Source organism: Cheilinus undulatus, linkage group 11 (genome assembly GCF_018320785.1).
Source record: "Cheilinus undulatus linkage group 11, ASM1832078v1, whole genome shotgun sequence".
Taxonomy (NCBI): domain Eukaryota; kingdom Metazoa; phylum Chordata; class Actinopteri; order Labriformes; family Labridae; genus Cheilinus; species Cheilinus undulatus.
This window is the reverse complement of record NC_054875.1, coordinates 23,375,371-23,392,253: the sequence shown is the minus strand read 5'-3', so window position 1 is coordinate 23,392,253 and position 16,883 is coordinate 23,375,371. Positions and strand designations below refer to the sequence as shown.

The 16,883-nt window shown below is 38.2% G+C and overlaps 1 protein-coding gene across 2 annotated transcripts; it reads left to right on the top strand.

Annotated features, from left to right (window-relative positions):
• Positions 1 to 571: 571 nt before the first annotated feature.
• On the top strand, positions 572 to 16,656 carry mapk14a (mitogen-activated protein kinase 14a). 2 transcript variants are annotated; one of them, XM_041798755.1, is made up of 12 exons: positions 572 to 965; positions 3,115 to 3,244; positions 3,410 to 3,468; positions 7,246 to 7,357; positions 7,777 to 7,806; positions 8,159 to 8,206; positions 10,734 to 10,848; positions 10,937 to 11,008; positions 12,217 to 12,296; positions 14,939 to 15,017; positions 15,213 to 15,386; positions 15,503 to 16,656. In XM_041798755.1, exons 1-12 carry the CDS (start codon positions 847 to 849, stop codon positions 15,565 to 15,567), a joined length of 1,083 nt encoding a protein of 360 aa, XP_041654689.1. In that variant the 5' UTR covers positions 572 to 846; the 3' UTR covers positions 15,568 to 16,656. The 2 variants fall into 2 exon arrangements, with proteins under 2 accessions (XP_041654689.1, XP_041654690.1); XM_041798756.1 differs by lacking the exon at positions 12,217 to 12,296 and adding an exon at positions 11,693 to 11,772.
• Positions 16,657 to 16,883: the final 227 nt, after the last annotated feature.

Sequence of the window (16,883 nt, the reverse complement as noted above, 5' to 3'; positions counted from 1 at the left end):
AGATAGTATTGAATTTCTATGCGTTTAAGTTTTACTGTGCAGCTTTATGCTTTATTTTGCAAATTTAGGATGACACGCAAAGAGCACCCAGTATTCTGTAAAACTGTCTACAAACTTACTTTTCCCACTTTGTTGATGGCTAATATATTCACATTTTCAATTACTTGCAAAAAAAGAAACATCCGCTGAAAGTGTACAGTCTCTACAGAGCAAAATGTCCTCGTTACAGCACCTCAAAGAAAGACTGGAGGGTAATTAAGTGTACGAAAGAACTGATCAAATTTTGTTGATAAAAGCATTTGAGTAATCCGACACTACATTTAAACATGTAAATCTCTCAAGTTGTATTGTGTGCATAGGACATTTTAATAGTCTATCATATCGACTTACATTTCAAAGGAAAAGAAAGGTTTCAGCATAGACATAATATACGATGAGTATATATATAATAGATATCATATATATAGAACAGAATATACTTATGTCTATGGGTTTCAGTTTCTGCTGTTGGCTTGGCTGGCGACTGTTTCATTTCTCGCGAGATTTTGTGTCGTTTGCAAGAGAAGTGAAATCTCGGGAGCTGTCTGAACGCAGGCTGAGTGAGGAGGAACAAACAACGTGAAGATTTAAAACGTGCATTCAGCAGACGCTGTTTCTGCAGGTTTTCGCAAGAAGGAAGGCCTTTTACTTTTGTTTCAGAAAAGTTCCTCGACGAGAGGAAACGCTTTATCTGGCTTCCTTTTTCGTAACTTGGTTAAAGTTGAAGGCAGGCTGCACGGCTCGGAGTAACGTTACCCACCTCGGAGCAGAAAGTCAAGTCGGTGGTCGGCAGTTGGTTCTGCAGGAATGTCGCAGAAAGAAAGACCCACGTTTTATCGACAGGACGTCAACAAGACAATATGGGAAGTCCCGGAAAGATATCAAAACTTGTCCCCAGTTGGCTCTGGTGCCTATGGATCTGTGTGGTAAATCACTTTTTACGGTACTAATTTGTAAACGTGTGTTTAGCATAGTCACCTAACTTAACCTCCATTCATTTAGATGGGGCCTGTGCTGCAGATGCTAAAGTTAGGTTAGCTCGACGGGATTGTTGGCTAGCAAGGTGGAGACACGATGTGTTCACTACAAGAAAACCTGTTGACTTCTTATCTGTTATTTATATGCAAAACTAATAAGTAGTCTGCTGACCTACATACACAAAACTGACTTTAGAAAACCAATCGGAATAACTTTGAATAGTTGGGAAAGTGCCTCTTTATCTGATCAGTGCGCATATTATCACAATCCAGACTTCTAGATCAGTATTGTTGACACTGCTTTTCTACGAATTACTTTAATGATGTCTGAGGATTGATTTAAGTTAGATTACCATTACCACCATATTAAATAAGAATGTGGGAAAATATGTTAAAGGTGTTTTCAAAGTCTTGAAAATGGCAGAAATGTTTCTGACCCACTACCCTCTTATCGTTATTATTGACAGTGTGTAATTAAGTTGTTGTATGGGCGTTTTGCTTTAGCTTTCTTAAACAAGAAATATGCCTGATTTCTGCGATTTGAGGATCAATTATTTTTCTGATGCATTACAAAAATAGCCGAAAATAAGTAGAGTTAAATAACTTTACGTTTCGGGATGATTTTCGTGAAGTTGTATGCACAGAATAACACATCTATTAATTGCTTGAAAATGACTGACTGGTTATAACATAATAACCATTATTATTTTTTTGCTGCAAAATTCCAGTGAATTTTGTGAGTTTACCTTATTAAATCCGATAACCAGGAAATAATGTTTTCATTGTTAAACATATTTGCAATATCAGCATTTGCATAAACATTGAGGTTGCATCCTAGTTTGTTGATTTCTTAATAGGACCCTGCTTATAAGGTTGATTTCCTTCGAGCTGCCCCCTGTCAGAAGCCTAAGCTTTCACAGGATCGCCCCCTTTGCATTGGCTGATGATTAAATGGCTTGTGCTGATACTATCTAGGACGCAACATTGTCAGCAGTTCATTTGGTTTAGTGGGCAGATGTTTGTTTTGCAAATGAAAGTGGACAGCTGCGCTGTTGCTGGGCAATATGATAATCTGTTGCTGGTCAGATTACTGTCTGCTCACCAGTTCAATGCCTGTCAGTGACTGCTTTTTTTCCAAACAGTACACTGGCTCTTATTGTTAGTGTTTACATGATGGACTCCTCATCAGTAAACAGAGATTCCCATGAACTCTTCATTTATACTGTACTGCAATGCTTTAATTAGAGTTCCATATATGTTGGGATGGCTCTATCTGTACCTTCATTTAATGGACAACCCACAAGTTTATTCATATGTAGACTCAAAGTGTGAGTTAGTTTTATTTTTTTTTTCTAATAGTGAAGATAATTCACATCTGCAAATGGGTTTTCTACCTGCTAATATCAGGGCATAAAAACCCACAGCGAAATCTTTTTTTGTTGTTTGCTTCTGTGGACAAAAGTGAATATGTTATTGCGGTAACACTGTTATCACATTGGTCTAAATGTCCCAGTACTCTTAACATGTGACAACCCACTGACCCTGCATGTGGTAAGTTGAGCTGAGTAGGAGGAAGTGTTTCGGCTAGAGACTCTCTGCCATTAGAGAGCAGAACAGAACTGCAGACCTGCTCCCAATCTGCTGAGAGATGACATTTTCTGCTGATGTTGCCTTTTTCACCAGCCTTGAGCTTCTCTTACTGCATTGAGTTTGGTTTTTGAGAGTAGACTCAGCCTAGTCTGAACTGAAACAGATTTTTTTCTCATCTGCCCCCAAAAATGACAAGCAAGCTGATGTTGCCTTTTTCACCAGCCTTGAGCTTCTCTTACTGCATTGAGTTTGGTTTTTGAGAGTAGACTCAGCCTAGTCTGAACTGAAACAGATTTTTTTCTCATCTGCCCCCAAAAATGACAAGCTTACTCTTCATGCAAGGGTTATTTGTAGTTCATTGTGCTCAATATGGGCCGAGCACTTGCAGGTTTTATCCCTTAGATGAGCTCATGAAGACAAAAACTATTTATGTGAGCAGATTTGGGGTCTTTATTTTTATTATTATATATGAGATTCAAGCTTACATCAGTGTCCCTTTTTTTGACAGTTCTGCGTTTGATATGAAGACTGGTTTGAAGGTAGCGGTGAAGAAGCTATCCAGGCCATTTCAGTCCATCATCCATGCAAAGAGAACTTACAGAGAGCTGCGGTTACTGAAGCACATGAAACATGAAAATGTGAGTGGACGTGTTTCTCTTCCTTTTGCACTGTCTGGTGTGAACAAACATGAAATCAACAAAGCTGTCTTTGTTGGCTTATAAATGCAATATCTTTACACTCCAAATATACACATTTGTGTGTTGTTTCCTTGTGTTTTTACAGTTGTGTTTATATTCCTGCAGGTGATTGGTCTTCTAGATGTCTTCACTCCTGCTTTATGCCTGAAGGAATTCACTGATGTGTAAGTCCAGTGTGCTTGCTTAGTTAAAGTTTCCCTTTGTACTTTGGTTAGGATCACCTGAGCAGCTCCTTTGCATAATTTGAAAACAACGGTCAACACACTGCAGCCTTTAGTTTTTTAGCAGCAGAAGGTCCTAGTTGAAGCTGGGAAACACCTGGATCCCAGCCAGCTGACTAAACACACTGGAACATTTCTTCGACTATCCGCCCTGTTCACTCTGCTTGTCACAGGAGTTATTTCACCAGCAGATTCCCTCCTTTGGCTTCCTTTCTATCTCTGTTAAGCATATGGGCTTTGCTGGTAAACAGGTGGTTATTGTTTGTTGCTGTAGAAAGTTGCTGAAACAATGAGTCACTCCTCAGACAGCGAGGCTGCCTCCCTTGTTGTGTGAGAATTGTTTCTTCTCTGTTCACACTGAGTGACGTGCATCATGATCAAATTGTGACAGATATCAGCCTCGTCCCAACAGAAGAATGTGCCTCTACTGTAGACTAACAACTAGATCTCTCTTCTCCTTTTATGTTTGAAAGCATACAACTATTGCTCAATATTTGACTTACCCAAAGCGTTTTGGAGCTCTTGAGAAATGGGAAGAGCAGTACATAGGAACCCGCTTCATATGCAAGGTAATTTTTTTTAGCAATGTTGGCAAGATAAACAGGATTAAAGGAAGGAAATCTTCTCAAATATACTAAAGCAACATTAACATCTGAGATTGGGGACAGATCTTTCTTTATTTTTAACAGCAGTGAATTATGCACAAGTAATACATCTTTATGTGAAAATGTAAGTCTGTTTTTAAAGGTTGGTGCAAACAAACCAACTTTACTTTCTTTTACAGATGGGAATCTTTAAGTATCTCAAGATTTGGTTTGATTCAGATTCTTTGGGTCACAGTTTGATTCAGAATTGATTTTTGGTTTAAACTGACTCCTGATTCACAACATATTTTCTAATTCTTATAAAGAGGTGATATTTTCTGCATCTGCTTCTCTCTGTTGTGCATTAGGGGCTGTACATTGTTACCTGACTTTTGAAAGTTTGATAAAACATGCTCTAAATAATGCTTTTAAGCATACTTGTATCAGTTTTAAATCATCTAATTGCAATTATGTAAAGAAAAAGTTAATTTGTGCTTAAATTGGATAATATTTCAATAGAAATAAAAGTTCTGAGCTATAGCAGGAAAGGTGTTTATCAGAAGCTCAGAGGCGATCATAACTCTTAAGTCCTTACTGTTGACGATGCTGTTGGAGCGCAGGTTTAACAAGTGACTATGTTAACTGGTGAATATCAGCTGAAAGTTTCAGCGGTCAATCTAGTTGCAACATTTTTAAAACAATCATTTTCTATTATGTCTAAGATATTTTTTGGAGATATGAATTTATGGAAAAACCAAACAAAGGGGTTCTTCAACTTTTCAATATCCGTTATTAACCAAGATGCATTCTTATAGTCACCAGTTAACATGGTCACTCATTAAACTATAACACTGGTCAATGACGTGAAATCAGACAAGAGATCCAGCTGTCTTTATTTTTTGTGCTGTTCAGCAGTTATTTGCTGTTATTCACTCCAGGTAATGTGTCTCTGTGAATGTGAATTTGGGCATATGAACCATTCCTAAAGTAGACTACATTACTTTAGTTTAGTACAGTTAGCAGATAGGTCAGGCTTCCTCTTACCTGGGATTGTAGAGTCCTCAGCAACTCTTAGAACTTTTCTTTTGGGAACAGGGCTGGCTGCATAACTCGGGGCTCCACAGATGGTTAAGGCATAACATAAGCGTGTCAGACACAGCACAGCACTGTAAACTTCACCGACAGTAAGAGCTAGCGCTGCTAATGCTAACAGCGCAGCTAATAACCCACACCCCTGCAGAATATAAGACAGCACACGGAGAAAAGTACTTGCAGAAAGTCTGTGGTTGAGTATATGCTCAGGATGTAGTAAAGTACATTTAAAAATATAGATTCTTGAACATATGTAATCGAATCAGAATTAATATATGCTATTCTGATGTGAATCGATTTTTTTTCCTGCACCCCTCCTTGCCTTACTAAGAAATGATTTGTGTCACATCAGTGCTACAGAGTGCATCAGTCACTTTATGAATCTGTTTAGGGATGTCCTTTTTCTCTAGTGGGCGACATTTGCTGTGTGAAATACTCCTCTTTTTTTCTTTGAAGCTAATGCTCATTTCGATCTCCCTGTCAGCCGGAGCTGATGCACATACATGTGAAACAAGCTCCTAGAATTATGCAGTATTCTAGTTTTTGAGGATTTCCCTCATAAATGTGTATTAACTTCCTTTTTTGGTCAGTACTTTTCTACAGAAGTGGCTCATCTCTGCCATAAAACATTGTAGGAAACTCTGCATCCATTGCAGGCCTATAGTATTTTTGAGTACATGCAAAATGGGCTGTGTTTCCTTTATGGTCATGTCTTTATCGAAAGCTGTTACCTGACACATTTGTTGCTGCTTACGGTTTTTTAAAGCTTTGCAAGTTGCCTCACTAGGTGGAGTGATGCGCTTTGAAAAATCTACATGGTGGAGCAAGAAAGAAATGAAGTTGAGAAAAGCCTTTTCTTCTCTCCTTAATGTTTGAAGCTACATAAGAACTTAGAAGCAGCATGCTCATTAAATGAACAGTCTTAGATTGAATTGCATTATAGATAAGATTTGTCTGGTTTAGGAACGCAAGCAGAATTTATAGAAGATAACATATCAGGCCCTGTCATGTTGTAATATCAGAAAGTTTTCCTCATATTTTCAGCTGAGTTTGCTGTCAAAGTGGAGGGCCATCCATCAGAGAGGGCAAATCATGTAGACCTGTGTAATTAGCATGTGATACTTTGTGAGAGAAAGGAAACTGGAGAGAATCACTTGGTTGTCTGAAAAGAGGAGCTTTTCTGACTCCACATAGCAGAAAAACTGCTGAGTCACAGGTAGTCAAAGAGCTACGTCTCTCTTTATCTGCACATCTGCTGGAACATTGTAAATGTTCTGAATGCAGTATGATATCCAGGAAATATCCCTGCTATGCAGGTACTGTAAGTGTGGTTCCCCTCGGCTCTATAAATACAGACTGAGTCACAACGCTGTGGCTCTGCAGCTGTGCTCCTGTTTCTGTAGGAGACAAAAAACAGAGGTCACTATTTTTATCCCTTTTTTCCCATGGCGGGTGAACTTTGGAGAGGGTCTGTGTCCCTGTATGCTGCTGAGAACAAGTTCAAGTGTAACCAGGTGCTATTTTAAGGTCTCGCTCTGTGTCCTGGGTGTGAATAGAAGAGCATTCATGAAATGGGTACTTGTTGAGCTGCAGACAGTCAGAGCAGCTCATGGCTCTGTGTTTCTTTTTTTCTTTTTTTGCTGCAAGGCTGTCTCTTTCATATCTTGCTCTCACTTTCTTCTATAAGTACTGTTCAGGCATTAAAGAACAGCTCTGGGATTATATTTGAATTATCCACTGATGCTGTCCCATTAAGCCCTTTTATCTGGGTGTGTTGTTAAATTACATTCCATCCATGAAGGGCTTGGCCTCTCGGTGTCTCTGGAGAGAAGTGAGAGTCAAAAGAAGCAGCAGCTAAACCGGTTTAAGCTCATACAGCCTTTTGGGAAATTAGTTTCAGACTGCAAACAACTCTTGGTTTAAATTATAGGAAGTGCAATTATGTTCACTTCTCTCTACCTGGCTTTCTTTAAAGTACAATAACATGGAAATACCTTCTGATGTTTGTGCCATTTTAAACTGATCAAAGTCTTCTGTTTCACAGGTATCTTGTGACTCATTTAATGGGTGCAGATCTCAACAACATAGTCAAATGTCAGAAACTCACAGACGACCACGTGCAGTTCCTAATATATCAGATCCTCAGAGGGTTAAAGGTAAGCTTATCAAAGATTAAGTTAGCACTTTTGAAACTAGTTAGATGACAAGCTTGATACTACTCTCATATCTGCTCTGCTGAGCATAGAAATTATAGCCTCTGCTGGTTGCCTAGCAACCACATGGTAACGATAAGACCAAAGAAAGCCACTGCTCCTGCCCAAGAAAGCCAATAACCCCCTGTAAAATGTACAACTTTGGTCATTCAGTGTGTTGAGTTTTTCTTCTTGTACCTTTTTCCTCTTTGCTAAGATGAGAGAAATAAGGTTGCCTATTGAACAGGCAGATATGAGAGAGGTATTGATCTTCTGATTTAGCTCAGCAAATAAGTACATCATAATTAAATGTAAACAGTACATTTTTAATAATAATTAACTAATAATGTATTTAAATGCTCATGTTCTCCATCTCTCCCCAGTATATCCACTCAGCAGACATCATACACAGAGTAAGTGCCGTGTTTGATTTATGTCTGACTAATGCCTCTTTGTCATTGACCTGGATTAGGGAAAAAAAAAGAAAAGTGTCTGGGTTTATGGCATCTTTTCTTGGCAGTGTTAAAACCAGATCCCTCTGCACTCACTGAAGGGAAGAGAGGTCATAAACAGGAACTTTCACAGTGTTAATGATGTAATGCTTTTTATTGCAATGTAAACAAAGAAAGGACAGAGTTGTGTTATCTTGTGAAACATGGGAATTTTTCTCCAGAACATAATCACAGATTTACTTTTTGTAAACGAATATGCCCATCACTTCAACTAAAAATCGTCCATTCATTTTTCTGGCTTTCCTTTCTGCAGGATTTGAAACCCAGTAATCTTGCGGTGAATGAAGACTGTGAGCTGAAGGTTTGTTAACCCTTATTTTAAAACTTGCTTTGTTGAGTCCATGTTGTGAGAATGACACGAGCTGCCCAACTTTTTTTGACTCTGTCAAAAAAAAATCCGTCATACCATTTTTACAATCCGTCATTTTAATTTTCTCTTTTATGTTTTTAATATAACATAATTCTATATGGCTTTATTAGTAATGGTTATTTATATGTATTGTGGCTGGATAGCTCAGTGGTTTACGTTGTTGACTGTGGTATGGGAGATTGGGGGTTCAAATCCCAGAGCACTAGAGTCCAGTGTGGGCCCTTCGGCAAGGTCCTCAACGCTAGGAAGACCTGTCCCAGATGTAAGTTGCTTTGGATTAAAGCGTCTGCGAAATGTCATTGTATCTGTATTGTATAAAGCACCCTTTGAGGTCATGAACGTACAGCGTTTATGCCTCATTTAATTTTTTATGCAGGGACAGCGGAGCACAATCCCTGTCCTAGTAGTCTGAGGGCCATAACAGGTGTTAACAGACTGCACTGTGGAGCCCTGCATATTTTGGCTGCTCCACAGGATTTCTAATCATTACCGTATGCATATGCAGCATCTGCACCCGCTCAGCTTTAGTCCATTCTAGTCTAATGTTCAGACTTACAAACACTGCATTCAATTTAGAGAATTACAAAAATGTAACTAGAAAAGACAACTTGATGTGACAATCACATCCTCCTCAACCAGGTACAACGGCTCCTTCTGCAAATGTGTGTGGAGCATCCAACAATGCAGACTGATTTATCTCCTGTGATAATAATAGTTATGAAATGGTAATATAACATACTTTATTTAGGTTAGTCACCATTTATTTTAACCCTTTGTTAATAATAGTTCTGAAAAACTAATACTTTGGAATCCATTTAATCTAAGCATCATTGATTGAGCCAGACTTCTGATCACTTTGCTAAAATTTGCTGTGTGATCTAATAAATACTATGGTTCTTACCTGCTGCTCTCATAATCATTTTTCCTCTGCAAGCAACAGTCGCTCTTTTTGGGATAAGGTGAATAAAATGTGAAGAGATCATTATTCCCTTGAAATCGCTGCATAATTGCTCAGCCTTTGTGTGCTGACAATTCTTTGCAGCAGCTGCACACAGATGTTTGGAAAATAAATCAAAGGAAAAACGATTTCTTCGATCTAAAATGGAAGTCACAGTTTATGTGACCATGTCTACAATTTGTGCAACGCACTCACCGCATAACACTCTTCACAGAGTTTGAAGCACACCTACCTGTATCCCTCCATGACACACTCACACACCTCTAGCAGCCTCTCAGTGCGGTGTCAGCACGAATACTGGTGTGCTGTCACTAATCTACATGTCGAGATGCTGGAGCCCAAAAGCTACAAGGTTATTTAATACATTAAATAAATAATCTTTTTGACAGTCCATGTGTGCAAAATAGAAAGGTCAAGGGGTCTCTCTGTGTGAGTGTTCTGAAACGCAGGCTCATCCTCATCATTCCAGTCGGTCAAAATGACGGAAAGCCTCCAAATTATCTGTCATCCTCCAAAAAAATCTGTCAATGACACAATTTTTGGTTAACTTGATGCTTGCTACACAGTTACACATAGAGAGAAAATGATCCCACATCACATCCAAAAACAACAAAAACTGGAGTGTTGATGTCTCTGTTAAATATCTGAGTTGATTTTAACTCCAATTTAAGTGAGGTGGTCTTCAGTGTTAGTTATTCTGATCCACCAATGTAAGTTCAAGTCTTTGTGAAGAGTTAGATGATCTAAACTCCGCAAACTGTGAATTCAAATCTGCGATGATGTGTAGGCAGAGGCCGCCATCACGCCATTGGACAGAACACTTAGATGTCTTTTTTTTGTTTTTAGATGCATTTATGTGTTTAGTTGTGTTTGGATGTTGCCTGTTGTATGGTGATCCCTGCTGGGTTTCTTTGGTCATGTTTCTGGTGGATTGTTGTTGTCTTTGATGTGAGACACCTTTGCACCATGAGTGAAGTTATACATTGAGTTACAGTTTGACATTTTTTTTTTTTTCAGAGACTTACCTTGCCACAGATTTTCAGCAGTTACTGTAGCTCTGTTAAAATGCAAAATCTTTAACACTTTCAGAAGTGTAGCTTAACTAAAAAGTATGTCATGTCTAATATAGACTCTAATCTAGTGCTAGAACTAGTATAGACACATTTAATGTTGTAAATTAAACTCTTTATGCGTTTAATTTACGCTGCCAATTGAACTGTTTATCAAACTTTGTTACAGCAGTGCAACTTTACCTGAACAACCTTACCTTCACCTGTTTAGAGATCTTTTCTCTTGTTGTTTTTGTCAATAGGAAAAGATCACATTTTACTGGGCAATTCCTTAGTAGCTATTCAGTACTTAAAGTAAACTATAAATTAAAGACTTTTTACTATTACTTGAGTAGCTTTATAGATAAGCACTTTTCCTTCTACTTCTATCCGGAGTAACTGTACTTTACTTGAGTACAATAGTGGTGTATTTGTCTACCTCTGCTTCTAGATTTTGGACTTTGGTCTGGCGCGGCACACTGATGACGAGATGACCGGCTATGTGGCCACGCGCTGGTATCGTGCCCCAGAGATCATGTTGAACTGGATGCATTACAACATGACGGGTAAAGACAATAAAAACTCTTTTGATCCTCCTGAGCTGCATTAAACAGCAGATTCTCCAGGTTTGATTCCTTTTTCTCTGTGTTTCAGTGGATATTTGGTCAGTGGGCTGTATAATGGCCGAACTTCTCACTGGAAGAACCCTGTTTCCTGGCACTGACCGTATCCTTTTCATTTAAGAGTACAGAACATACTGAGTTCTCGTAGCTGCTGACACATCATTTGCATAACAAATCAAACAGGTTGAACACACGTTGATAATGTTGTGGAAGTTCTGATTTCTCTTTTTTTTAGCAGTGCAGGAGCAGCAGCAGATCTACAGTACTTATCTTCTCTGTCCTATCATAATAAACCACTTTTTTTCTTCCGACATGATGCTGCCTGAGGTGTTTCCATGTTAAAAATGTAGCCCTGATTGTACCTGTTCCTACTCTTCCCTCTGGCTTGGCATGCCCTTTCCCTGTGTTTCCACTGGCGTGCTTCAACTGTTCCTTCACAGTCAGTATGCATCGTTGGCTTGGGCCCATTTTTTGCAGGCACTGCTGCCAGTCTCTACATTTGTACTCAAGAATTTATTTAACTTTCTCTCCCCCTGCCAGTGCTTCAGACTAACTGCTGAGTTTGGATATTAGCAGTACAACAGAGCTGTCTCCACTTCTCCCTGCTATAAACTTTCTCCTCTTTTAACTTACAGCCTTCTTTTTCCCTGCTTTTGGTGTTTTAAACATACAGCAAATAGTCTGATTTATACCACAGATAGTTTATAAGTGGGGATAAAAGCTTACAGATTGAGATTACATTTCTTTTTTGTTCAACTCTTGGTCTTCCTTTACGGTGTGCTGGTAGACATTGATCAGTTGAAGCTAATCATGCTGCTCGTCGGAACCCCAGGGCCCGAGCTCTTGATGAAAATATCTTCAGAGTCTGTGAGTTCACAAAGTTATGCAAGGATTTTTTTCTCTAACCCATTTTCTGCTCCTAACATGTCTCTGCTGTGAAACAAATCAGTCAATCTGCTACCTAACTGACAGCATGTTTTCCACCTCAAAGCTTTGTGGATAAGACTTGCTTTCTGCCTCTGTAACAGTGCGAATTAGGTCACGCTGTCTATTATATGATTATCACACAGGTGATTAAACTCTGCTTTTCACTAATTGTCTGTTGTAAAAGGTATTGTGTTGTGTTTCTTTTTAATCTGTCAATTCCTGCTCTTCACTGTTTGTCTCACGTGTTGCTTCAAAACTTGAGGTTTGCTTTTCAGTCTAACATTGTTGCACATCTGAAGTTTAACCACTCAGTATTAGATTGAGAAGCAGCTTCTTAACCAGCTTCGCTCTCGCGCTGTACACCCCTTGACACAAGCTGCATAGATATAAACCAGCTTCAGCAGATAATGCGTCTGACAGGAACTCCTCCAGCGTCTCTAATAAGCAGGATGCCCAGCCATGAGGTGAGAAGAACCCACTCATGCTTAATGTAGACCAGACAGCAGACCGAGGTGGGAGGATGGTCAGATCTACTGTCACTTATTTCTTCTTTGCTTTTGAAGAAAATCAGGTCTCGGCAGAGTATTCTATATTTTATCAGAGTGGCCCCAAAATGGTATGAGAAGTTACCATACTGTCATTCATTCAGTTTCTAGTAGATTAATAATAAAAGTAACATCTTAAGCCAAGTTTGAAGTTTAAAGAGGCTACGATGTCATAATTTAAAGGTACAGTGTGTACAATTGAGAATATAAGCAACTAACAGTCAGATTATACATCGCAATGCTCACTTCTGGAGGTAATGAAAGGAAACTGTGGAATAAAAAAACATACATAATAGGTTGTTTGCAATTACGTGATACCAGATGTCCATTGGGGATCAGGAAGTGGGGGACAGCCATTAGGAATAAATGGGAACATAGGAAGGTTTGTGTTTTAAAGCTCTAGAAGGATCTCTATGCTGCAATTATCAGAAAATGTCTATATACAGTGCTTAACAAATTTATTAGACCACCACCCAAAGTAAGGTTTATGCCACAGCTGCCCTAAATTAACAGCATTGGTAAAAATTGGTAAAACCAAAATCATTTTTATGTTTCTGCAATGGTTAATACACCAATAAGTAGAAGCTCTTTAACCCAAATGATATTTTTAATGCTAAAATATAATTATTATTGTTATCCATGAATTTTCAAATTTACTGATTTACAAAAAAAAACAGAAAAAATAGTAAAGCACATTATTATTTCTTGATTAATATGTCAAATTATAGTTATTTACTTGCATTCCTGAAGAGAAAAATGAGTTTTAGTGGTTGAATGTTATGCTTGATTAATTTCTGACTTCTCAGAGAAGCCCAGTGAGCCGGCTCTTTGGGTTTAAAAGGGGGAATTCAGTTTGAAATTCCTCATTCCTGTTCAAAATGGTAAAACGTGGAGAGCTCACTGAAAATGAAAGAGTCCGCATGAAAGCACTTCATGATCCTGGATGGTCTATAAGACAGGTGGTCTAATAAATTTATTAAGCACTGTATATTGAATACAGCACCTACAAAAATGATTTTTACCATAGCCTAACAGATTTACCTGGAGCTGAGACAATCTCACAAATTACTCAGTCCTGCAGACCTCCTATTAGCGTTGTCAACACAAGCAAGCAAGGCCATCGGCATTATGACTGACTCTTTTAATATAGGGATTTTTAGTGTGTTTACATGTTTGTTTATGCTGCTATTGGGTAGGTGTCAGATGAAGCAAAAGACATCCTACAGAAACATCCATTTTTGTTTACTTGCTTCCTGCAAATAGTCACAAGTAGGGATTTATTTGACTGTTACAAGAAATCAAGATTGCTTTCACAAGTTGCCTTGGTAACAGGGGGCGCCAAAATCAACACAAACTGAAAGTTCTTAAAGGGGCTTTAGCTTTGGTTTCAATGTTTACAGAGCAGCTAGGCTACTTGTGTGTGTGTGGGGGGCACTTCTTGCTATTTAGGATTTAGAGTTTATCACAGTAATTGTGTGGTTTCTGACGTGCCTGCTGAATGTGCTTACAATGAGGCAGAGTTCCTCTGAACTTTGATTAAAGCAGTTTAAGAGCTACAAATCTTGCATGGGTTGTTTTAAAACCATATGTGTGCTTGATGTTCAGTATTTAGGCTTACTACTGATCACAGAGTAGGTAGCTTCTGGCAACTTTTTTTAAGTTGCTTTCTTCTGTGATTTTTCTGTTTTGTTGTTTTTTTTTTGCACATTTGTTGATGTTATCCCCAGAGGCTTTTGTTTCATGTTTCAGCACATTTTAAAGTCTGAAACCATAAGTACTGCTACACCAGGAGTTTTATTATCATTCTACATTATGAGCAGTGAAACAAATAAATATATCTTTTTAATAAAGTACATGATGACCAAACAAGAACATTTTGCTGCTGTTATGCAACATGTCAAGGCTGTTCATTACACATCTGCCGCAAGCTGCACATAACTTTCACAGCAGCGTTGTATGTTTTTGTCAGCTTGTATTTCTTCATGTAAAAAACTTTATGGCAACTGTAAAAAGACATATGAAACACTGAATGTCTCATTGAAATTTCAGCATAAAAAACTGTTTGTTTTTTTTTTTAAATCATGAAACTGTTTTATTTATGTGGCTGTATCTTCTGTTCTTGGTGGTCGTCAAAAAAAAAAACCGTGACAGGATGACTTTGTTGATTTCACCCTTGATGATTGGTAATGCCATGAAATGCACGAGATTACTCAACAACCTTTGTGTATGTTGACTGCCCTATATATAACTAGTTTTTCTGTATCACTCTGCAAAAGCTTCAGCCTTAAGCCTTTAGTCTACTGCAGATGGCTTGAGCATTAGAAACATGTCTGTACCCTTTGTAGTTATTATATATAGTCAAGATCACAGGATAGAGTACAGTCACCTCTGTAGATAGAGTTGTAGTCAGCGAGCATAAGCGATTGGATGCAGGTGGCTACATTGAAAAGAATCAGTAGCGTGAAAATATTGGAGCATTATGAAACAGCCGGTGCTGAATGTGGCCGACATGTTGCTGCTTGTACAAGATGAAATTTGATTTACTGTTTTTCTTTTTCAAGGCGAGGAACTTCATCAGCTCCCTTTCTCACATGCCAAAGAGGAACTTTGCTGATGTGTTCATTGGAGCCAACCCGCTAGGTAATGCTAGATCCAAAAAAGAATATGCTTTTTTTAATATCAGTAACATGGTGTAAAAGTGCAAGAACTACTGATTACAGCTATTTTTTAAATTTCAAATCCTAACTTTGATTTCTCTACCTGACAAGAATACAGCAACTTAAATGCATCAGAGATGCTTTGATATGACTTAGTAGAGATGTATATTTTTCACAGCTGTGGACCTCCTGGAGAAAATGTTGGTTTTGGACACAGACAAGCGAATAACAGCAGCAGAAGCTCTAGCTCACCCCTACTTTGCTCAGTACCATGACCCAGACGACGAGCCTGAAGCTGAGCCGTATGACCAGAGCTTTGAAAGCCGCGAGCTGGAAATTGAAGAGTGGAAACGTACGTAACTTTGCCCAAAATACCTGTATATATCAGTTGATTTGCCTGTTATGTTTAAAATATGCATCAGTATAGAATCCCTGATATGTGTCTGAACAGCTATGTCATTGTTTCAGGATTAACCTACGAGGAGGTGTGTAGCTTTGAGCCGCCTATTTTTGATGAAGAAGACATGGAGTGACGACCACATTGATCCCAGCATCCGACAATTTCAAACAGCCTTGAACATGTGCATTAGTGTAAAACTCTCACACACACTTGTATCAGAGTGCCAACCTGCCGTAGTCAGCCCTTATTAACCAGGAAGTTATCGTCCATGATTAGCTGTCATTTGAGGATTGATACCAGCATTGACTGAGCAAGAGCTCAACCAGTTATCATTATTCTTATTTATGAACCACTAATGTTGATGGTCCTCTGCTGGGAAATATCACCTTTTGCCAATAGCTGAAATATTTTTTTATTCTTCTGATTTTAAAATTAGACTTTGATGACTCTTCACTGTGACAATGAGATGCTGAAACTCCTGGACCTTTAGCTGTGTTAAATTTTCTATTAAGTAACTTATGAATAAGCTTTTTGTTGTCTATTTTTAAGATTATGCTAGTGCACCACTCACCCTGCCAAGCTGTCACACAGTACTGGGTCACTGCTCCTGTATTAAAAAAGAGATGACTTTGAAGGGATTTATATTAGAAACAGAAGTAGATTTAATGTTTTAGATATTTGACTAATGGAACGTGCCTGTTTTGTGTTGTCACTGATCCTTATAGCTCACCAGCTGAGTTTCACACTTTTTTATGTTTATTTTGATCATTCAGACGCTTTGTAAAACTCTGCCTCTGCTGTGTTAAGACAGTGAGATTCATCAAGGCACCCAAGAAGTAAAAGAGTATTAACAATAGAAACAATATTAATGGGCACAGGCTCTGCTCAAAAACATGTACATATCTGGGCCATTTTTAAACCTCTGAATTATTGTGGTTATGTTATAAAGCAATCACTTTGAGTGTTGTCCATCAGGTTAAGACTTTGTGTGCATTTGCGAGAGTGTGTTGTCAGTTTACAGGAATTTTAAGTGTCATGCTATATTCTTTAACTGAAATACTGCATATATGTGTAAAAGAGGGCTTTCAGATGTATTTATACTTTGTGGAGGTGGTATTTATAGACAACAATCAACACATCCCTTAAACTATTTTCAGTCCAGCAGACTAACTACTATCTTCAGTCCTTTGTTTAACAAAATAAAGAATTATTTTAAGACACATATGCTGGCTGGATGTTTTATTTTCTGTTCTTAAAAATATCTTTCCAGCACTTCAAACCTTCTCTTAAAGGACTAAATTGATGTGAAGATATTCTCATATCTTTGATTTTTTTTTTTCATTTACTGAAGTCATATTTTTGACTTTTGAATACACAATTAAGATGGTTAAGTGATTCAACCACACTGCTTAAATGATTTTAAACAAAGAAAGGTCCTATTCACTGCAG

What these genes read in the sequence shown, in the direction of transcription:
- mapk14a (XM_041798755.1), top strand. Translation starts at nt 847, where the DNA reads ATGTCGCAGAAAGAAAGACCCACGTTTTATCGACAGGACGTCAACAAG. An exon ending in GGTGCCTATGGATCTGTGTG is followed by an intron (nt 966 to 3,114) that starts GTAAATCACTTT and finishes TTTTTTTGACAG; the next exon opens with TTCTGCGTTTGATATGAAGA. An exon ending in AGATCCTCAGAGGGTTAAAG is followed by an intron (nt 7,358 to 7,776) that starts GTAAGCTTATCA and finishes ATCTCTCCCCAG; the next exon opens with TATATCCACTCAGCAGACAT.